Source organism: Pleurodeles waltl, chromosome 5 (genome assembly GCF_031143425.1).
Source record: "Pleurodeles waltl isolate 20211129_DDA chromosome 5, aPleWal1.hap1.20221129, whole genome shotgun sequence".
NCBI classification, from domain to species: Eukaryota; Metazoa; Chordata; class Amphibia; order Caudata; family Salamandridae; genus Pleurodeles; species Pleurodeles waltl.
The window spans coordinates 978,025,125-978,049,578 of record NC_090444.1 but is presented as its reverse complement, the minus strand read 5'-3'; the positions used below and the strand labels follow the sequence as shown (position 1 = coordinate 978,049,578).

At 41.9% G+C, this 24,454-nt stretch overlaps 1 protein-coding gene across 3 annotated transcripts in view; it reads left to right on the top strand.

Annotated features, from left to right (window-relative positions):
- Positions 1-24,454, top strand: part of ADGRG6 (adhesion G protein-coupled receptor G6) — a 513,628-nt gene that overhangs the window by 291,192 nt on the left and 197,982 nt on the right. For all 3 annotated transcript variants that reach the window (XM_069235130.1, XM_069235132.1, XM_069235131.1), the window contains exon 5: positions 15,049-15,117. In XM_069235130.1, the coding sequence (XP_069091231.1) occupies positions 15,049-15,117 (69 nt within the window). The remainder of the gene's footprint in view (positions 1-15,048; positions 15,118-24,454) is intronic.

The window sequence follows — 24,454 nt, the reverse complement described above, 5'->3', positions numbered from 1 at the left end:
GATTACAAGCTTTTTTTCCTTTGTTACATTGACTATTTTACAGCTTTCAATGAAGTTGAGAAAACCATCTGTCAATAACTTTGTAACTGAAATTCACTCAGATAACCTGGGTGCAAGTCAAATTATCTAAATATCTAATTATCTAAATATCTATTTATCAGAATAAATCAGCACATACTTTAAAACAGAGATGAATTTTGGCCCTCCTTCAGTTATTTTTATACAAAGCTGACCTGCCAGATTGGGTTGGCCACTCTGATTGTCTAGCTCTAAAGTTTGGCTCTGTAAGAGTTAGGGCCTGATTACGATCTTGGCGGATGGGAAAGGATATAATGGAACTTGTAATACAGTAGACAGGATATCCGTCACATTTGTGATGGAGCATCCCATCCACCAAAATAATAATCAGGCCCTTAGACATCTTGCATAAGCTGATAACCTGGTCATTATATCTAGGGTTGAAGTGGGCCTTCGGAGGTAACCTAATCATTTGCATATTTATAACGTTTTCAGTGGTCTTCAAGTCAATTTATTAAAACCTAAAATTATGCCCCTGGGTTCTGTAAACTGACACTGAAATGGGTAATTGATTCTTACCCCATTGAGCATTTTGTCATAATCCATATTTAGGGGGTTGCAATAGTTCACAAACTGCTTCCCATTTCTCCTGATTAACAGCTAGGTATTTGGGTATCAGTAATGCTGTTAAGTACTTGTGAAATAGATATGGGGAAGCCAGCAATTGGACCCACTTAAAAAAATTCTGCAAATCCTTAACTAGTTCCTGCGTTGCACTCTTGCTTTTTATTTTTCTATTAAAATAACTGCATTTTTTAATAAAAATTATTTGATGTCTTTGGTGTTTTTCTTAACCTCAGAACTTCAATACTTTTCTGCAGGATTTGACTTGAATTTGGGTTGCTTCTCTATTTTTCCCCAGGTTTCATTCAGCTTGTTAACTATATGTGTAGTAGATAGTGGTAAAGAGTTCTTTGAAAGGTCTCATCCTTACAGGGGTCTGCTACAATATTTCAAGTATCCATTCACCAACAGCAAAATGTTTAAGTTAAGTTATTCTTGATTATCAACTTCCGCGTCTGGACTTACTGTCAACTATGAACATAGCCCATGCCTTGCATTTATAGTGACCTAAATTTGTCTTTTGCTTATGAAAACTCTATTTTTGCCCATCATACACACATTACCATATTCCAATACAATTTTAGAGGCAAGAACAACAATAAAATAGTTGCATTAAAGATAATTGTATATTCCAGCCCTATAGTTTGAAGGTGCTTGGCTTTAGCTGTCCAGGGCCCGGAAATTCTGTCATTTTTACTCAAAGTTTGTACAAACATTGAAACGCATAAATTTGCCATTGCCCGGAGTTGATTGCCCTAAATTAAATAAAAACGTTTGCGCTTCTGTTTCATGAAAGTGACTTTCGACTGGGGAAGAAGTCAGATTGCTCTGGTTCCATGGGAAATCTAATAAAGATATTGGTTGAAGTGTAAAATGTTTTAAACTCCTTTTGTATTATTTAAAAACTATAGCATTTACGATAAATATATATTGTTATGGAACTTTTTTAATAATTACCTTGCTTTTTCTTTGGTCTGTAGTGGTGGTGGGCATATATCTGATGTGGTTTCCTGGCCTGTGATTATCTATTTTTAATTTCTGTAGGCAAAGCCAGCTCATAAATACATGCACTTTGCATTTGATATCTGTATTGTGATTTTATAGATCTTGTTTTTTATTGTGATTGATTTTTTAAAGCAATGCAATAAACTATACATACATGCATAAATAATTGAGTTGAAATGTCAGTTTTGGGACACCTGCCTTTTGGTCACTGAACCAAATCCTGCTTCTTGGTAAAACATATCAACATCATACATTTTTAACATTTGCAAATATGATGACTTTTTTGTAAAGAGAAGATGAAGATTTCCTTTTGCACAGAATTATTGGCCTGATGTATCATACAGTTTTAACCATTTGGTGTCTCTCAGAAAATGTGTTGGTACATATGGGCCCATAACCTTGGCAAGCACTGACAAACATATCTATTCCTGAGGGTCTCCTGAGAATGGGCCTAGTAGGGATGTAGAGATTAGCAATCGGTTCAAGGTAGGAAATTTCAGAAACAATGTAAACCTAGAAATCAATGTGGGAGTAGTGCGTAGTACGAGGAGGAGCTTCTCTGAGCTTTTCAGAGATGCTGCCATCGCCATCACTGTCAGAGCCCGAGCCTGTGCCCGAGACATTCCAAGTGAGAGAATGGGCCAGGGGGCAGGGAGGGCTCTCTGCACCTTGCAAGGGCTACTACAGTGGTCTGTTGCAGTGTGTCGCGGTTACAGTTTCGACCGCCTCCATTGACCCCCACCAGGCTGTACCTGACTGCCGCACTGATACGCTCAGCTCAGCGGGAGCCAGCAAGGAGGAGGAGTTGTCTGTGATAGTCGGCAGCCGACGGCCAGAGACGGGGGCGAGGGTGAAAAAGGGGCAGGCGAGCACTGGTGGGCACTCCATAGACAACTTAGGTGTGTGAGTAGTGGAGGCCCCAGGCCTACAGTGCAGCTGGGACTGGCGTCTCTCACTTGTAGCACGGTTCCACTGTAGCTGGCCTGCACATAGCAACTGCACACAGTAATTATGGCAGCTGCCCAAGTCACATAAGGTGAGCCTCGTGGGGAGGAGGCAAGGCTGGGCAAGTGGCAAGGCCCCACTTACTCCATTTGCCAGCTGCTCTAACCTTTCATCGCCTCATTGTCTCACTACCTTTTTTATGTGTGTGTGCTCAGGTGCCCATCTCCCAAGAGAGTGAACCAGAGAAGTAAACATCATAGGTGTATCAAAGAAAACAAGAAAGTGACACCACAACTGAATAGTAAACTGCAGACAAGCAGTTAACTTTGGTATTAACTCAATAGCAGCTTTTTAGCCTAATAGGTGGGCTCCATGGGCTAGGTTTCAGGGTTGTGGTTGAGCCCTGGGGGCTGCGGAACCAGCCCGTCTAAATGGGTGCGGCTTGTGGCCAGGTTATGCTCCCCGCACCAGGCTTGGTACCACACCTGTGAAGGCTGTGAAAGGTGCACAGTAATGCCGACAGTCTGCAGATCGGAGTAAAGTTCCTCTACTGTGTGCTCGTGCCCTTCCAACACCACAGTATTCCTAGGAAATGTGGCAGCATAGCTAGGGCACGTAAGACTTAAGACAAATTAATCAAGACAGTCCAGCTACAGCACGAGGGGAGTCCGGCAAGAAACCACAAGCCTGAGGGCATTGGTCTAGTAAAACAATCAGGTGAGCGGAGCAGAGAGGGTCAATCCCTGGTGCTATCAGAGTCGTTTGGAGCCCAGAGCATAGAGCCACTGAGCCATAGAGCCGTAAAGTGGAGTGGAGTATAGAGTGGAGTATAACAGGCCTTGGAGACCGGAGTGGAGTGGGGTGGAGTCCGGAAGGCAGAAGTTGGGGCTACTGCTGCAGCTGTTGCGGTTGTTGCAGCTGCTGTGGCTAAAGCTGCAGTCTGCTGGTGGCCTGAGGCCTCCTGTGCCTTTCTTCTGCCCTCTCCCATTAGCCGTACCACTTGCTTCTTGACACTTGCTACTATTTACTTGCCATTCTGCCTTTTTTGTCTCCCAGTGGTTCAGGTGGCTCTGGCGGCTGGACAGGTTTGGCCTGGCTCTTAATTTTGGCTTAGTATTGGCTCCTCCTTTGCTATTTCCTTCCCCTGCGAGAACCCTGAGAAGTTGTGAGTAGGGCCAGTAGGATTCCAAGCATGATTCCCAATTAACTTGAAAACATTTAAAAAGGATGTGGAAAAATTGAGCCCTTAAGATAGCTTGGTGTGGTCGGAGTGTCACCACACATATGGGTAAATAACAGAAAAATAAGAGACAGCAGTTGAAAGTAATTGGAACCTATGCTTGAAATTGCTAAATAGACAATGGTGGATTGTAAAAGGACAGCAGCTGGGGAAATTGACTTCTGAAAGTGACTTCTGATAGGTAGGTATCTCAGTTAATCACTGACTGGAATTCGTCTTGTAAATTCCAGAGTAATAGTGGTAAATCAAAATGCGTTCAGGAAAGAAAGAGTAACAACACCACTGATTAGAAGAAAGAGAAAGCTGAAATCCTTAAAGACAGCAAAGAGCTCTGAGACAAAATTGGCCAAGGAGCATCAGTCCTTAATCTCCCCCATATCGCGAATGTTTGAGAAATCTGTGACAATCACACAGAAATTCGATTTCCTGAAGAACCCCGTTGTGGCTATTTTTACTATCTCTGAAGACAGAGTGATTCTATCTAACCCAATCTCCCCATCAAAAAGTGAAAATTGTCTTGTATATGATCGAAGTAATAAAACTTGTTCCGCAGAGGTAATGGGGGACACAATTTTAAGTGAAGACCTGGAGGGAACCTGAAGGGAACCACAGAGTAAAAGGAGACTATCTGGTGTCTAATAAGCGACCTAGAGCTACTTGCTTTAAGACTGACATCTCTAGTAGCGCCCCAGCCCATCAACACCAACCTTATTAACAACTTCAAATAGGGTATTGAGGAACAGTGTTCCAGTGTCATTAGAGGTAACAGTAAATGTCCAGAAAGGACTTGAATCCCTCAAAATACACCTGGACTAGAGGACTCTGAAGGTTTTTTTAATCCAGAATTGTAAAACCTGTGCCCTCACATTATATATATTGTATATCGTTTGTGCGGTGTGAATTTAAATTGAACAGAAACAGAAGTTGAAGGGAAGGCAAGCAAATCGCACCTACAGGAGGAGACTGAGTTTAATAGAACCGGTGAAAGTAGATACCAGTTCCCAAGGAGACCAAAAAGCAGTTGAATTAAGCCCGTAAAAAAAATATGGAAGAATACCATATGCAAACCCCATTAGGGAAGATAGATTACAGAGCAGTGTGGAATGTCCTCTTTAAAACCTCACAATTAACCCAGGATGCCTTGATGTATCAATCCACAAGCATGGATATTCAGGTAGACTTGTTAAATGCCATGGCAAAGTCAGTTTCAGGGATTGATCAAAACCTGCCTGATTTAAATACATTGATTATTCAAGCACCTAAGTTTGCAGAAACTACGAATATTGAATGCACCACAATTGTTTATAAACTGGCTACAATACCAGAGTCCCTTACTGCCTTAATGGAAGATTTTTAAAAAATCACATTTGAAACAGCCTGTTGTAATAATAATCAGATTCTACTAAAACAACCACCAGAGGCCAATAGCAATCTATATGATCTCGCTGGTGCTGGTATTGTTAACAAAGGGGCAAAAGGTAAAGATCATAGTTTAGAGACAAACAGAGGAGGCACAGGTCCATGTAACAGAAAGTCCAACAGCAAGGGACATTGTAAGGACAGAAATAAAACTAAGGTGCTTCTATAGTTGTTACTGACATATCTGAAAATATACCTGTTAAAAATGCCATACAGCAGGAGGATAGGTTAGTTACTGAGCTAAATCAAAATAATAAGGATGATGCTTTGGGTACAAAGCTGTTCTTACTTTTGAAAAACAACAGGGAAGATCTGAGCAACGTGGTACTGAAAAAATGGAGGCAGTAACCCCCTCTGCAGGAAACAACCCATCAAAGAACGGTTGTACCTCCCTTGGAAACTCAATCAGAGTGGAAGAGAAGTGGGGGACGGATCCCTCACAGAGTCAGCATCCGATGGCTGAGAAGGGGTGCCCTGCGCCATAGAGCCAATACCCTATGACAAAAGATGAATATAGTAAATGTGAAATTGTAGGTAGTCTAGGAGTAATTGAAACTGAGAAATATCAGGTTGATATTGCAATTGTGCAAGGAGTGGATGCTCAAACTATGACTACTCAGGGAGCAAAAACAGTGAAAATTCAAATAAGTGTACCAATGAAAACAGGCTCCATGATTAGTTCAAATTTGTTGATTACACCCTCGAACTTTCTATTGGAAAAACATCAGTCAGTCTTAGAAATAAATGTGGGTCTTATACATAGAGATAGCCTTCTTTGTCCACCATAGATGGTAATCAAATAGTACTGACACCAGAATACCAGTCTAGTGGGATGCATGCCATACTTAATCGGGGGAATATTTTAAAACTAATACATGCAGTACCAGCTCTTTTAAGGATGTCAACAACGGATATTCAATCCATTAAATTTTTGCCTCCAACGAAAAACAGTGACAACAATCAAGAATCAACTCTAGTTACATGGGTGTCACCTCAGCTAGCTCTACATGAGAAAGATGTGTTCCTTAAGTGTGGAATTATACCTCAACATGTATGCTACCCAGACCTCCATAGTAAACCAAAGTAAGTCTTCTAAGAAAGGATAAAGTAGGGGCTATAAGCAACTGTTTTCTGTTCTTAGGAATCCGACTGGTAACATATCTTCTCTCTCACTGGTTCCCTTATCGCAGTACAACAAGTACTTGTCAACACTTAGCAACAATTTCGACCAACTAAATATAGGGTAGTTAACAACATCCTTACATGCTTACATGAAGGTAGCCTCTCCTGATAGATAAATAGGCCGCCACCCCAATCTAGTGCGGCAAAAGACAAGCTGGAATCACTGAAACTGTGCTCGTGGGACATCAGTGGAGCGAACACCAGAATCAACATAAGGACTTAACAAGTCTTCTGAGTGAACACCAAGTTATTCTATTGCAAGAGAAGTGGGCAATGCAGCCATTTACAATAGATGGGTATATAGGCGTTTTTCTCCAGCTCAACAACTTAAGAGGTTTGGGCACCCAAGGTGGAGGGTTGACACCCTTTATAACTGCTGCCTTAAATATATATAGCGAGCAGCTAGAAGTGTAAACATTTTGGTAATTAAACTACAGATCTGGCAGAAAAAGATTAGGAGGCCTTGTAATTAAGCTGTATATCCACCCTGACACTTGCTCTAGGAAGTTAATTTCATCTAAACTGGTAGAAACTCTACTAAAAGGTTTACAAGACCCTGGTGGCCCAGAAATCATAATGGCAGGTGATTTTAATATGAAATTGCTATGATCCTTTGTGAGAGAAGTACACATTCCACAACTGGACCTCCTCTGGAATGTTCCAAATCAGTTGGATGGGGCAAAAGGCCCTGGGCCCAGGGATGAAAAAGAGCTTTCCTTTGTAAAACATCTGCAGACTGTGGGACTTAGAATATTGAATGGAAGAGCCCAGCAAGATAATCCACCATCAGGGTCTTGCTTTTCCTTCGGGTACATTCAACAATAGATTACACTGCATTAACTTTACCAAAACGTAGCCTAATACCAACCTATCGGATTACAAAGACAATTGAAAGTGAACATCGACAGCAAACAATGGAGATCAATATTCAATGCCGTACCCATAGACATGCTGATTTACTCCCGGGGGAAATAACCACAACTCATTACAGGAAACTGTGCTGGTGTGTGGGACAATAGAATCAATTGAGGTTAATGCATCAGATTTGGTATTGCAATGTTTAAATAAGGAATTTGATGATTTAAAAAAGTATGTAGTCTTCTTTCATACCGAAGCTTATGGCACGGGTCTTTGATACATGAATGGAGTAAGAAAACCATTAGGTGTATATTTGTTAATGCTGTAAAGTAGGTTGAAGGGAAGAACTTGAAAATGATATTTTAAAAGCATTGTATATGCATTGAGAAAGCTAGTATTTTATCACATTGGCACTTCCTAGTTATTGCAATGTAGCTTGTGCAAAATACTGTATGTTATCATGTGTTAAAGGTATACAGGCACAGGTATTTGAGCAACTTAGTATCTAGGCACGCTGGCACGTTTTAGTTATTGTAATGCAGGTTGCGCAAAATACAGTATTTGCTTGTATAGTATGTGATTTTAATATGAATTTGTAATATTAGTGTAATGATTTTAATAATTTATGAAACAGTGTGGGAGCACCTATCTTTCGGGCGCAGATATCAACCTGTGTGTCCACAGAAATCATTAAAACCATGTACTTGAAGATCTAAACATAGCCACACACAAATGAACGAACTGATCAAACTAGGCAGAACTTTGCCCCCACTTTGACTGACTGGTTTGAAAAGTGCACGTATAATGATGTTTTTCAGTAGGCTCGGTGAAGTTTAAATCATGCTGCCCTAATTTTGGGAATTTCGTGTTACGCAGGTTTGTGAAATTCACAAAATTGTGCCATTTTGGCACAATCCTGAGTAAACATTTAGGGGCATATTTAAGAGCCCCTGGCGCCATTCTGATGCCATAAAAGCCTCATTTTGTTTACGCTAGTGTGGCGTTAGAAGGCCAAAAACACAGCGTCATATTTACAAAGTGGCGCAATGCATGCATTGAGCCACTTTGTAACTCTTTGTGCAACATTATGCCTGCGTTAGGCATAATGTATGCAAAGGAAGTGTTCCGACGTTGGGGGGGGGGGTTGAAAAAATGGTGCAAGGAAATCTAACAGATTTCCTTGCATCACTTTTTTCGGCACCTTTAACGCCTGCTCAGAGCAGGCGTTAAAGGGGGCATGCCATTGAATACAATGGGCCCCTATGTACTCTGCAGGAGTAGTGCCAAAATGTTGGCGCTACTCCTGCAGAGTACATCAATAGCGTCAAAAAAATTACACTATTGCCTCCTACCCTGCGCCGTGGTGCGCTGTATTTTAAATATGGCACACACATGGAGGGGTTGGGGGTCGCTAAAGGGTGCAAGATAAGTGGTGCTGCACTGTGTGCAGCACCACTTGTCTTAAATATGCCAATTTTTGTGAGTGCACTGGAACACCAAAAAGTGAGCAGCTGTTCTTCATGGTGCACTTGTTTAAATGCATCCTTACATTAAAAAATGAAACAAGAATTTATTTGCAACTAAAATGAACCATGAAATGATCGATTTGCATTTCAGATAATTACTTAGCATTTTGCCATACTTTTCTGGAATGGCATGAATACAAATTACCCCCATTTCACTCCCCCCTATTTTTCAGATAGATATTACAAAAATAAAATAATTCACTTTAGGTTTCTTGCAGTACTTTATCCTTCCATGAGGGCTAAAGTACAACACACAGCTATCCTGAGTGTTGTGACACCCCTATTTTTAGATGCTTTTCTGAAAGATGTTTGGGGACTACAGTTCGGCCTGTGCACGTTTTTCTCTAAGCACCTGAGGGTGTCTTCCAAGATGCGCCTAAAGAGATTCTAATAGCACTTCTGAGCACATTGTCAGTGCATCAAAAATGAATTGGGTCCTTATTTGTTACCACATTCCTCACAGCTATTCTGAATGAACAGAAGACATACAGCATCTGGTTAATTCATATGCAGTCAGCCTAGCTGCTGCAGTCGCCCACTCCAGTGGAAATAATGAATAGCAGCTCCATGGACCCCAGGACCGAGCACAGCGATTTTATTTAGGAAATATAAATGGGATAATTCAAGATGTATGTCTTGAATTGATTCTCGTCATCCTCAGAACTTGATTTAACTCGTGGAAGTTCTTGCTGTGACACCACTAAGCAAAATCTTGATAATCAAATTAAGAAATGTGTTAGGTGTCATTGTCGCCTATTGTTTGACTGGACTCTCGGTATGGTTCTAGAAATAAGTTTTTTTAAATCATGTTACATTATTATCATTGTACAAATATGCACAGCCTAAGTATTGACAAAGTAAGTAAAGGTTTACTATGTATATGTATCTTGACGATTAATTTATATATCTTGAAGGTATATAGTGGTGAAGTTAAGAATAGTAGAGCTATACTTATATATACATATTTACCTTCTTGATAATTGGGTCATTCATATTTTTGCTACAGTACTGTGGTAGAACAATATTAATATTCTGGCATACAGCCTAAAGTTTGGCAGTAAGCACTGCAGCATCAGTTAGTCAAAGGGGCTTATTTTGAGTTGGATGGCAATTTATGGAAGAGTCACTGAATCTATAGTAGAATCCACCAGTGGAATTACTGCCCCTTGGTGGTGAAAATTCCATTGGTGGGTTTCCCTCTAGGTTTAGCCCTTCTTTTGAAGGTGTTTTATTGATGGATTTGCCCCTAGATGTATCCTTTCCTTTGTCCAATTTTCCCTTGTCGGCTTTCCCTCCAGCTTATGGGCCTGATTATGAGTTGAGCGAACGGTTACACCTGTCCACCAAACTCCCGACCGGGTGGTTGCCACCTTGCTGGCTGCCTCCCCACTGGCCCCAATAAGACTTTCCCAGTGGGCTGACCGGCGGAGCCCAAGGTTTCCACCGGTCAGCCCAGCGGGAAACTGAGAGCAGCATTGTCACTGGCTCGTAATCGAGCTGGCGGCAATGCTGCCACACTCAGTGGGCACCAGTACCCTCGTAAACCGCAATGAAAAGGCTGGCTGAAACCCAGGTTATAATCTGCACGGCGACACTGAGTTCAGCGCCACCCTGGCAGATTCCAATCTGCACCCTCCGTCAGCCCGTCTGGATCGTCGATCCCAGTGGAGACGGTAGTAGGTTGGCGGGGCTGCCCGACAACCTGGTAATGTGATGAATGGACCACCGCAACCGCTGCGGTCCGACAGCCACCACGAGTGTAGCTGTCAGAGGACCCCCACACTCATAATTAGGCCCCTAGTGCCTGATTGATATTTCGGCGGATGAGATGCTACGTCACAAACATGATGAATATCCCGTTTGCCGTATTACAAGTCCTTGTAATAAGGCAGACAGGATATCTGTCACATTTTTGACATAGTATCTTGTCCGCCAAATATAAATCAGGCCCTTTGTCCTTCCATTATATAATATTCCATTGTTGAATTTGTCTCTAGATTTAGTCCTTCCTTTAGAGGACTGAACATTGGTGGATTTGCCACCAGATGTAGCCTTTCTTTCAGAGGATTTTCAGTACCATCCTACTCTAATAAGAGCCTTAAGTGGTTATTTATTGTTTGGCTGGAGATATTCTACTCCACCGGGGCAGTGGAGGTAAGCACTCTGCTCTCATGGCAGACATGCGGTGCATCATATTTACAGTACTTGTACTCCATCTGCTTGGCAAAGATATCTGTAAGTTCAGCTGATCCTCTGAAGGAATTATAAGTTTACTGAGCAGTTGCCAGGTTTCACGAGGCCACTCAACAAACTTTTTTTACTTTTTAAATCAAACACCCAAAGCTGGATTTTATTTAAAAAAACTTAATGAATCTGACACCCTGAGTTTTCTCCCAGGGTGTTAGCGGTCACCTTTCTTTGTGTATTTTCTTACCAGGAATGACAGCCTTTCCTGGCAATCCTGAGCAGGGAAAAATTACATTGGGATGTCCACTCTTAAAATGGCGGACAGTCTAGTTACTTAGAGCAACGACCTAGCGTCTTTCGGGCCGTCGTCTAAGGGTTCCACTGGCTGAGCCATCCAGAGCACAGCTGTGAAAACATGAGGGTACGCCTGACTCTAAATAGAACGTGACAGCTGGACACTACTATCAACACACGAGTACAAAGTTGTCTTCTTGAAGCAGGAAGTTAAAAAGTGATTACACAAAATCCACACCACTCCTATCACGTGACAATCATATTATGAATCCCATTGACTGGTTTATGTTCTTTATGGTCAACTACTTGTTTTTAATGACATACTCCTTGTTGTTTTATTTTTTCATGTTTTTAGCTTTTGACATTATGTGAAAATACTTTTTTTGCCTGTGTATGCTAGACCAATTATGTCCGTAAAAATGTTGATTGTATAACTATTGTACAGTAGCAGTAAAGCATAACAGTGAATTTCTAATAACTACAAATAACGATTCAGAAAAACTAGACATTATAAAAATAATAATGAAAAAAGAAGTAAGCATCACCTAGTCTAGTCCCTACTACCTCCTGGGTATCATATTTCGAAAAATTAATATAGGATACATATATCAGTTATTGTAAGACTGATGACTGCTATGCTGATGACTACTTTCCTTTTCCTGTCACCTCTTCTCAATAATCGCAAGCACTTTCATGTAATGTTATGCCACATTTGGTCATTTTTTGTTATGCAGTGATCCAAAAAGCCCGTATTTCGCATCTGGCAACGTCAGAGCTTTTGGGGATGGGGAGGCATGCCTGGGGTGGCAGAGAGAGGAGGGCCATTATTAGGTAGGAGAAACGACAGAGGGATGTTAAGCGGACATGTTTACCGATGTATGTGTATGCATAACAAGTGGAATCCTTGAATAGAGGACTTTAAAATGGGAGAATTATCAAAACAAGTGATACTTGATTGATTTAGTTATTTATTTGTGTTAGTTTAACACCGCAGCTTTTCACAGAAAAAGTCCCTTGTAGGAAAAAGAGCTGTATCATAGGGAATGTGCGCATGTGCAAAGTTTGTACGCCGCTGTTCGCACGGGCGCATTTGCATGTCTGTGATTTGTGTCCTGTGTTGTGATGATCCTGGATGCACACGTTTTCTTTGGCTAGTGGACATTTTAGGAGGTTAATCCTATCTGAGATCTTGATGACCAATGTTATTGCGTTTTATTTGTACCACATTCTCATAAAACGTCTAATGAAAAAAATGTGATCTGCGCATCTGCTAATCACAATCGATGACTCGTCGTACATGCATAGATCCCAGACACAAGGTTGCACTTGTGGCAACGGAGGTGGCGGATCCAGTTTCTGCGTAGGCGCACATTGTTCATTATGCTGTTCCTGATCTTGCTATTCATAAGAACAGTTATTCCAAATTGCACGTGTTTCAGTGCTTGAGTACATTTGGTATTGAACAATGAGACATTACGCCGAAGTAAGCTACTGTCACATGGCTGCACTGAGGTAGTACTTCTCTTAACGGCGGCAGTCATTAACACACGAACTGGTGTAGGGCATAGCGCCGCGGCTGGTTTTAATACATTGCGCTCTCTAACAGTGCATACACTCAACTCAGAAAGTCTCGGAGTTAGTGTAAAGACCTGCACACCTCAGAAACATGAGGCCGTGCTGGTCTAACTCAGAGGATTTCCTAAAATGTCAATGTCTTAAAGTCATTCTAACGGTTCTGCCCAGCGCAGACATTCGGGATATGATCCCTGGTGTCTACACCACAACATTCTTACCACCTCGAGGTAGAAATTCTGTTGTTGAAAAAGGTCTTCCCTCGAAGTCTCTGGGGGCCATTCTGCACTTTTATTTAGCCCTTTGTCCACTGTTTTCCTTGGTGTAGCAACTGTTAAGTTGCCAAGTATGATTACAAACACATCAGAACTACCACAATTTCTGCAACATTTCCTGATTTTGTAAAAAATCTGCCATTTAGGAAACATATAGATGACTAACTGAATAACAAGGAAGTTTTTCGATGACGGAATCTGAGTGACATCAAATAGAAAACGAGCAAAGCTCTAGTTTTTGATGATTTAACTCAGAACCCCAGGGTGATAAATACCCCTTTTATTCAAATTCTTTGGCCTACACGTTCACTTTATATCTCACTGCCCCACACTTTATACCCCTGCAGTGCAAGAGTGGAGGAATTATGAGTAGCCATACAAAATCAGTCGGCCTGCCACCCATAGCATAAGGCATTGCTCCAATCCTGCTCAAGTTTTAAACGTTACCTCACAACCTGCCACGCTCCCTCCATACCATCATAAAAGTATATACCTGGAGTCCTGTCATCCTAGCATATCAAGCTCTGGGCATTCCCTGCTGTCACCCCTTACAAAAAAAAAAACATAGCTGGCATTCTGCCACCCATCCACATCACCGTCTGCACTTTCCTTCCCCGTCCTTTTTCAAAGCTATTCTATCCTCTGTCATACTGAGAAGGGAGAGCTGGTGCCTCGAAAGCGGCTGTCTTAGAGCCACTCGTCAGTTCAGCATAATTTTCCTTGTCAGCATGGACTAGCAGAGACCATGACATAACAGGGTAAGTGGCACTTTTGGGAAGAAGAGCGCTGATCACATTCTTTCTGTTGCTTTTTTAGGTCGAGCCTAGGCAGCGTGCAAGCGCTGACTCTCAAAATGTTGTAATCTACATCTGTGGGCTTGCACCATACCCATCTGACTACCCTCACTTTCATTTGTTCCTTGGCATGCCTTTCAAAATTCCCTTGATTTCGTAGGTAAATGCTTTACGTTTGTCCCGCCTTAAGGCTGCTTTGCTATTGTCTTCGAGACTGACCATGTTACATGGATTATTGTACAATCTGCCATGTACCTTAGTGTGGCACACTACTTTTTTCTTTTGCCTCGCCGCTTTGCGTTGTGTGGCCTTATGTTGTTTCTTCCTCTTCCTTGTTTTGGGCATGCCGCTGTTTCTTTGTTGTGTCTGCGCACAAAAGCTGCAAGCTGGAGGGTGTTCTTTTTATTTACAATTTTTTTTTTAAAGGTTCATTTAGCACACTTGGTCGGGGGCGCTCTTTACATGAGGACATGAAGTTTCATACTGCACGACCCGGTCTGAGGAGCACTTTACATGAGTGTCACTTAAGTACAAGTTTAGCAGTTGAAAAATATACAAATTGGAGCATTTAAGCAGAAAAAAACCAAGAAATCCCCAAAGCGCCTCTCCAGGCATAGCAGGAGAGCTGATACTACAATATTCACTGCACTCAGGAACCTCTCCCCATAATGCTTTGCAGGGAATTTCTTTTTTAAAACATGTTTACCCATAACTCACCGCACGACATGCTCTTTCTGTTCAGGTCATCTCTGTGTCCCCACACTAGGCTGGGGGGGGACCCCAAAATAATATAAAAAATATAATAAATAATGGCAATATTTTCATTTTTTGCTGCAGATAAAAGAAGAAGGTAAATTGAAGTGCTTTCGTTATATGCAGGGCCACTGGAATTATGTGGCAGAGAGGCCCAAATTATGTGGCAGGGTTGACCAATTTATGTGGCAAGAAAAGTCCAGTTATGTATTTATTGCGCCAATAGCTCTAACTCAAGCAAATACAAGACCTATTAAATTGCATATGCATGTTTTGCTTTCTTGCTTTCACATGACAACATTGAGCATTGCAGAGTGCAGTTTACCCCTCCGACAAACTGTGTTCTTCTCTTTTAGGTACGTTTCAAGTGCCGACTTCGTCACCAGAACCGACAACTTGTGAAAGTCTGGGAGGAGTTTGTCAAAGTGAGTTTCTTAAACATCTTAATTTTTGTTTTACTAATAACCGATCTGCGTTGGTTTTCTTATGTTGCAACAGTTCATCCAAATATTGCCAATCATACCCCGACCTACTCAATATAAATAGCTCTTTGTTCGCTTAGAATTGTGGTTAGACTCGAGGTAGTGATGTCTGAGAAAATTTTGATTTTGTAGGCTTCAGCCTTTGCTCATTACAGTGTTACCCCTCGCCAAGCCCAAAGTTCTGCAGTACAAAATATGGTAGAATGTGGTACCCACCTTTGAAACTGCAAAACTCGGAATAGTTTTGTCTGGTACATTTTTCCAGGTTTTACCTGGCGAAAACTGTCAAGAGTGTGTGAAATTTGGTGCACAAAGTTACAATTTGGACACACTCATTTGCCCATGAGCTAGGATTTCCGCAGCTCATGTGATGAAGGCCACTGGTTTAAATCAAATTAAAACATTTGAATGCAGGTGAAGTACCACTTTTAAATAACTCCTTAAAGTCTGAGAAACCATAGTTAGATTTTGAATGTATTTTTCTGAGCTTACTCTGTTTCTTCAGGACAGCAAAACTTTAAATGCAACATTCTGCAGGTATGCCAAGTAGTCGAAGGTGCAGTCACTTATTTGTGTGAAATTACCTTTTCATTGTGAGTTCTGCAGCTCTGAATGAGAAATACCCATTAATGCCACATGTTTTCATTTGTTCTGAGCTGTAAAACTTGTAACCATGCATTTTTTTCTGCTTGCACATTTAAACAGTCATCACTTGGAAAATTACTGCAGAGTACTACCTCGCGGACTTTAGACAATGTTCACACTCCTTGCAATGCTTATTTTTGTACAAAGTCCAGTGGGCGCTTAAATTGGTACCACTCACCTCTCTGAATAAGGCCCTCAAGCACTCATCATGTGCCACACTGCATTCCCACATCTGCAATTTCACATCTGAATTGTTTAAGGTGAAGTGATCAGTAGTAACATGTTGAGAAATTGCTAGAGTATTGCCACGTCAGCTTATTGCGTATGGAATCTGTGTTACTACACATATTCTAGCGGTCAATTAATTAATTCTTTGCCATTTTCGGGGAAACAATTTCAGCAGGTGCCGCATGCCCTCGTGCTGCAATTGCATAAGCGAAATTACTCCTAATAGATATTCAAGTGGATACTCCCATTTCCGCTAAAATCTGCATTAAGAGTAAACTCGGAATGAGGGGCTCAATAGTGAATATGCAAAGATTGAACCTCTTCCCCAATTTTGACAGGAGGAAACAGGGGGAGAGACACATAGCCTCCGTACAAAACTAATAAAACCATATCTGCTCGCCTCCCTCTTCAAGCAAATTTATAATATCCTTGAACAAGAAATTAACCGATGACAATATACTTCTGCTCCCAGGAACTGAGGGATAATTTAAACTTTTGTGCAAAAAAAGTAGTTTGTATACAAGTGTACTTTGTTTTGAGCCAGCCAATGAAGAAAAGTTAAGCAAAGTATACCCTTGTATACAAAATGTTTGTGAGTTATAGGCATGACATGGTAACAGGCTACTCATGAGGAAAAGCTAAGCAAGGAATGCACTTGCATGCAAAATGTCAGCAATGTACTGGAGCCCACAAGAAAAAAATACTATGTGAGTACGTAGTCATGTGTAAATCAAAAACTTAAGAGAACTGCATATAGGGCAATAATCAGCAACTTTGGGGGACAGTGCTTGCGTAACAAAAACCTCACACCCTCCCGTTGCAAACACTGGGAAGTAGTACCAGGTGGGTGATATACATTAAAGGTCAGCATGTAGGAGTAATTGTGAGGTTGTCCTGTGTGTCACTGTCACAGCTTTTGAAATATGGAGGAATTTCATGTTGAGGGTCAGTGCTGTAACAAAGGCCCCTGGAACCCCTGTGGTTCTGGGGGGCCCGAGCTCCAGGGGGCCCCCTCAGCACAGTACTCTGGCCTGAGAGCCTCTGAGTGAGTCCAGAGGGGGCAACCTTCATGTAATGTGCTGGGGGAGCTCCTCAAGTTTCATCACGCCACTGTTGAGGGGGATATGTTGGAATGAACCTTGGGGTGATGTTGCCAAAGCAGGAGAACTTTTGTTATCATGATCTGTATCACTTGGGGACAATATACCTAAAATGATATGCAATTTTGGAGGCACAATCTGATGAGAAGCAATTCAGCCATGGTCTATGACGGTAATACTTAACTTATAGCAAAAGTCTTGCAAGGAGAAACTGAGGGATCAAAACATGTGTACTTTGGTGGTAAGGAAGGATAAAGGAGAGGTGCTGCACAAAAGGTAACCCTCCCTAAGCAAGATAATGACAGCAATCAAAGACCTGAAGGGCTTGCTTGAACCCAAGCTTGATGCCGTCACAGTGGACGTCACTCTCCTCCGAGCTGACTTTAAGAAGCTATCAGATAAAACGTTGACGGTGGAAACAGATGTTACCTCTCTGCAATCCACCACCACAACTCTAGAAGGGTAAATACACTGCCTTGAAAAGGAATATGCTCTCGTGGTGGCACAACTTGAGGATCAGGATGGAGGGGCGAGAAGGAACAATATCCGAGTGGTGGGAGTCCCAGAGATGGCCTAGGGGCCAAGCATGGAGTGCATCCTAAATTACCTTATTACTTGAGCACTCTCGGCACATAGCTCTAGATTGTTTCATTATACACCGCCCATTTTGAAGATGATCTCTTTGCCCAAGTTTTCGAACATGAAAGAATTATTCACATTTCTCAGTACACATTGCCTACCTTGAAAACAATTCCTTTGCTTAAGTTATGAATTTTGACTAAACTGAGCATTTTCTGGATACAGACATCCTTTTGACTTTCTTGTGGACCATCACCTTTTGCTCCCAGTGCATATGACGGGTCTCTTGGCCTGTTTGCATTACCCATTACGACTAATAAACGATTCAGGATTGGACCGGTTTTTACAATTTCTATAGCCTTGAGAAAGTCAGGGATGTGACGAAACACTTGTCAGCTGTTTGTATACTGGGAAGAATTGATTTTGCTACATACCAATAAAAGATTCTGACTATCTGGTTTCTACTCATCCTTACTATTTGGATTCTAAAACATATATTTGGACTTCGTGTTCAAAGTGCGCCTGGTATCTTTGTGACTAATATGTTCTCGAACTCATCCCAGCACCCTGGAGCATGGCTATCGGAAGACTTCTGTCCAGATGGAAGATCCAAGGCTTAATTTGAGTCGGTGATTTCCAGTGCTCAGCACTGGCACTTAATTGTCAACACAGGCACTTGTGACAGTCTGCCACAAGATGGCGTTGTCTAGCTAATTTAGAGATGACCACAACAACAGTTAATTATTAATTCAGTATTCACTAAAAATGAAATTACAATGCACCCAAGCCATTGTTAAAGCATTTCAGGCCTAGAATAGTCCAAATTGTCACACTTGTAGGAGTGTGATGGTTAGTACCTATGTTGTTACTATCACTGGCAGCATGGCAGGGTCAGTATGTGGTGCAAGCTGCAGTGGGGTCCTGACAAGAGCCCTGTCACTTTATTTTTTTATACAAATTAAGCACTAGAAAGATCCCAAAAAATGTTCAGTACAGAACTGATCATAGGTCAGCTGGTAATTCCGATTCAGCTGAGAGTTGCAGGCCCTATCAGAATTACTAATCTCACTGGAACACTGCCGGCCAGAAGATTTTCACCTGGGCATTTCCCTTGCTGAAAGTAGGTGAAATTCAGTGTAAATTATAGGATTTCCATCCCTCTCGTTCTTGCACAGAAAATGTTTTGTGAATCAAATTTTGACCCTTGCTCGCCTTTCTTATTTTCACAGTGATGGGACATTTTGTTCTGAGTCCAGCTGACACATATTTGGTTTTTAATGCCGGAGCTTTATTAAATTATGTCAAACTTTGTCAAAAAACCCACATATTTACCACAAATATCTGTGCTGGAAAGTTTGGAAATGTGTGGGGAGCCACAAATTCCCAAGTTTCACGATAACAATGCTGTCTCACTGGTTTATGTGGGCCTAACACTCATGACAGGAAAAGGCTCATGACGCAAGTTGGACAGATCACATTTTTCCAGTGAAAACCAACCCTTTTTTTCAAATAGCTAGCAGTGGAATTTGGGCTCAGCTCAGCCAGCATGCAGGGAAACCTACCAGACAAGCCCATTTTTGAAAACTAAACACACAGGATGAATGGCTTTCACAAGGATCTATCACCTGGAACCCCTTGAAAAATGCAAACTTTGTCTAAAATACATTTTCCACACATTTCTATGACAGAAAGTTCTGGAATCTGCAGGGAGAGACAGATTTCACACTACCCAGCGTACCTCAAGTCTTTTTCGTTGAAAATCGTACTGCACCAAGGAAAACCTACCAACTCTGGACATTTCTGAAAACTAGACAGCAATAGCAGTCCAGGGTATCATGCCTTGTGTGGTTCTCACCAGATTTGTTTTTACTCCGAAGCCCTTGCCAACCGCAAACTTTGTTCAAAAACACACATTTGCATCACATTTCTTTGACAGAAAGTTCAGTTCTGCAGGGAGCCACAAATTTTGTATCACACAGTGTTCCCCAAGTCTCTTGTTAACAAGCATTGGCAAAGCCAAAAGGTTTTGCCTCTATGACATCTATTGGTGCTTGTCAATGTTTTTTAGACATGTCACACAGCAGCAATAGCTAAAACAAATTGACAAAAGAAATAGATTTCTTAGAGGTGAAACCTATTGGCTTTGCCAGTGCTTGTTTAGATGAGAGACAGAGGTCTGTTTGCTGATTTCCCTAGGATCGCACAATTTGCCCTCATTTTCAACTTAAGACCCTAGGTGCCACAGACAGTTACTTACCCCAAGACCCAGTGTATTCGACCTCCACAGTGTTCTGCAGGTTATTTTTCTTTACTCGTACATGCGCTGTCAGCTATCTCACCCAGGCAGGTGGGAAGACATGGAAAGTACATATGTAGGGGTCCTATGCCTGCCCTAGAGGTATGCGACATGTCACAATTCACCCACTTGTCTCTGCCGACTCTCAGGCTGGCTCGTGATGGCTGCAGAGCTCGGCGTGCGCTCAATGCACCCTCCTCTCTGCTGCTCCCGGCTCCTTGCATTTGCTTAATGCAAGGGTGAACTGCAGCTTTTTAAGAGAGCAGCGCACTGGTGGTGATCCGTCCCATGGGCACAAGCTACGAAATTAGTGCACGGCTCAGGCTCCCGCACAGAGAGGACGTTGTTTGGGGGCTTTGTTCACCTCTGCTTTTATGCCTGTGAGAAAAATGCATATATATGTCTGAGAAGTGGCTTGTATAGTTTGAAGAATGCGTTTACAATTAGATATTTAAGAGCAATTGTGAAGGACATCTTGGGACGGCAATGCTTCAGTTTGCCTGAAACAGTTAACCATAGTAAAACCATGTGTTGTTACAAAGTTTATAAAAGGACACTGCAGATAGAGTCCTTGTTTGTAAAGACAAAAAAGTACCTGCACGGTGAAGTTGCCAGTGGAGGGACTCTGGCCATCAGCCAATAAGAGTGACAGGAAGCTGTACTTCGTCCAGGCTCCACTCGATGGCATCAACAGCGAAAGCAGAGCAGGTACTGAAAGCAGACAACTTTCTGGCCAATGGAAGCAAGTAAAGGAGATCGACGTTGGAATGAACGAATGGTAAGTTTAGGTAACCTTCACAGAAGATTTTGCAAGCACAGCACGCAAGCCTGTGCGTGCAGGCAAAACATAAAAATGGTATCTCGAATGTTTGGCTGGTCCTAGAGCGTGTGACGGAAAAGAGTTAAAAAAGCAACATGGACACTTCAAATTTTTCCATTGAAAACCAACTTTTTCTTTTGCAATTTGGGTAGCTGTTGATTTTGGGCCCTGCTTAGTCAGCCCCTAGGGAAAGCTAACGAAGTTGCACAATTCTGAAAAATAGACATGAGGGGGAGTCCAGGGTGGTGTGACTTTCATGGCTCTCACCAGGTTTCTTCACCTAATAGCCCTTTGCAAACTTTAAACTTTGTGTAAAAAAAACATGACTCATCAATTCTTTCCCCCGAAACAACCTTGTTTTCACAATGTGGGAAGCTGTGGAATTTGGGGTTTGTCTGGCCCGCCACCTAGGGAAGTGGGCCAAACCCACACATATCTGAAAACTAGACAACTACAGGAGGCCATGGTGTTATGGCTTGCATGGATCTCACAAGGTTTTCCTACCCAGAAGCCCATACAAACCACACACATTGGCTGTGGTCACTTCCAGTTACCTTGGCTTGATCCATTCCTGCTGCAGGCACTAGGTCCAGTGAGGCATGTGGGCTACCATTTTTATTGAAAAAAGTTTGGTAATGGTGGGCTGCAGACATTTTGCCGATTTGTGATATTTGTAGAAGTTTCTATTGCAGATGTGTAAGGAAAATATGTGTTTTTAGGAAAAGTTGAAGGTTTGCGGGGCATTGAGGGTAAGAAAGCATTGTGGGGTCCACGCAAAGCACACCACCTAAAAAGTCCCTGGGTGTCTACTTGTCACCATCCTGGACACCCCCAGGTGTTAATTTCTTAAAAATGTCAGGGGTTGTTACTGTTCCTTCAAAGGGAAACCACCACTCAAAACAGGTTTGTTTTGGCACTTCTGAAAGTGGTAGCTTTAAAGAGTACATACTAATAAATTATCAAAATATTGAATGTCAGCCGTAAACCCACAAGGCACCAACCACTTTACAATTCATTCGAATGTAGAAACGTTTATACTGGTAGCCCAATCCAAAGGAGCAGTAACTTCACATTAACATACAGCCGCCATTCAAGGTCCATCATATTCATATGCCACAGGACAGAATCACCAATCAAACCACTACACACATATAGCTAGACGTGCCTCACCAAGCTTCACAAAATCACAAATTAAAAGAAACATGGACTACGTTTTTACTACCTGTGAAGTATCTGCCTCCCTGGACGTTTTGGGCAATACTGAATGCTTGCCAAGTAAACGTTTAATAATGTCTTCCATCACAGCCACATGAGGCACAGTGTTTCATGTGTCTGTAGCGAACCCTGCATGCTAAATCCAGCTCTGTCCACTTTGTGGCTCTGGCCCTACCATTGAAAGTAAGGTAAACATGCTGGGAAAGACTGTCCTATGTTCCCTTAAGAGCACTTGAAAAACTGCTAAAGGCTTTAGGTTTTGCCACACAGGGTACTCAGTAACAATGTGGACTATATTCTGTCCACTGTTATGTGTAGTGTGGTGACTGTAATGCACTGTTCATATGGTGAATAGAACATCTACCACATTCTGAATCTGATGACAGATAAAAGTGTCAAATAGGTAATATGCAAGTCCAAGATTTTCTATACTAGAGGAAATAATTTGCCTTGAGAAGTAGTGGCCCATGCAAGGCATGTATCCATGCACAGCCATTGAAAGGTATGTACTATGACAGCTCCACCTCAGTCAGTCTCCCAATACATCACTTTTGCATGGTACAACTTAAAGCAAGTTGGAAAACATAGACCTGGCTTAGATGGGCAATTGAGACAGTAACAAAGAGTGCAAATCCTGCAGCCATGTCATGTCCTCCACATCCGATGAAACATTATATGGCTGAACTACCTGGTCATTTTTATTCACTCCGTCTATGTAGTTGTTGTAATCAAGTATATACGTGGGCTTGTGAACTTGGGCCGGTGATCCCAAACTTTAGTGGGGAAGTTCTCTCATCATGGATTGTAGTGGGCATGTACAGCTTGTGCCTATAGGAGAAATTGAAATTGACTGTGAGTAGTTTGTTGTAATGCAACACAGTACTATGGGATTATGCAGCTTCTTAAAAACAAGCTTTGGCTCGAATTCTTGCCCAATTTGTACAGTTCTGAACAGCTCTTCTCCTTTATAGAAGTTGTCCATATAAAGGCCATAACATTTTTGAAAGTGTGGCTGGACAAGTTCTTCTGCTCAGTATGCATTGTCTGAACAGCAGCTAGCCTTTGTACAGGATCAAGGAACATCATGACCTAGTCTGATTGATCCTGGAGCAATGCAGCAGAAATATATTTGAAATGCAGTATACGTTGCAATAGCAAAAAATGATCTCTGCTTATGACCGGTGCAAAGCTCACTGTTACCCAAACAGCTAGTAGACCAGTGTGACTGTACGCTTGGTTTGTACATTACCTCCATTTTGAGTGTAAGGCCCAGAAATTTTTTCAGTTCTCCAAGTGAAGTGGAGGTCCACCAGTGGGTCAAGAGCCTACACTGCTCAACACACAAACTTGTTTGGTCCACAATTTCCTTAGGGCAATCACCATACAGACAGAGGTGGATGTAATTGATAGGCAAAAAAGTGCTGTATTAACTTTACATCCAGCTGTTTCAGTGAACAGGGGAATTTAGGGTTGCACTAAATTGGGGGGCTGCCAACGAGAACTCTGTCTCTGCTTGCCACCGCAAATACCTGCTCTGTTGGTTGGTCTACCCTGCTACTGACTGTGCTGCTCAGATTGTGCTTGTGAAGGGACATCCTGAATTTCAGATTTCACACCCATCCTTGTTGAGCTTGTTGCAGTCCTTAGACGATAACCTTTATTGTACCGTAACACAGAGAAAGAACTAGATAGGGGAGATAGGGTAAAACAGATCCTAAGCTCCTGCAATGTCCTACAAAGCCCACTTTTAAACTAATACCCACCAGGCAGGCATGCTGTAAAAAAGTAGGCCCTTATTATGCTCAGCTTGGTTAATTTCCAAATGTGAGGTAACTACTATAAGTGAGAACATCATCATTTTGAGTTTGTTTTGTAGCTCAGCTGGTCAAATCTGCCAATATTTAGCAGGGGAAATCTGCAAAGCCCTAGTGAGACAACCATTCAGCTAATAGTAGAATTATGGGCAAAACAATCCTGAAACGCACTGGTACATGGTAGTTTCAAATAGGTTAGATTTACCAGCTGATAGTTTTGCTTTGGAGAAATATGGATACTGCCTGATGTCTTACTCAGCAAAACTACCTGTTCATTCATAGTCAATGAGGGGTAAACTGGGGTATTAGCAAAGGTTTTAACTATTTCTTACCTCTTTCCTCCACTCAAATTTCAGCAGTTTTTTCCAGATCTGCATAGAGAAAATCTTCAGGCGTGCACATCTAGTAATCTCAAATTGGATGCAAACCCCAGTTTGAGATTGAGTTGGAGGCATTTAAGCTCTCTTCTAAATTACTGGGCAGTAGGAGCAAGATCCTAGTGAGAAATTACCTTGCTGAATATTTTTGCATCAAATTCTGCAGGCAACTTGGCAATCTAATTGGCTGATTTAGAAGCCCCTAA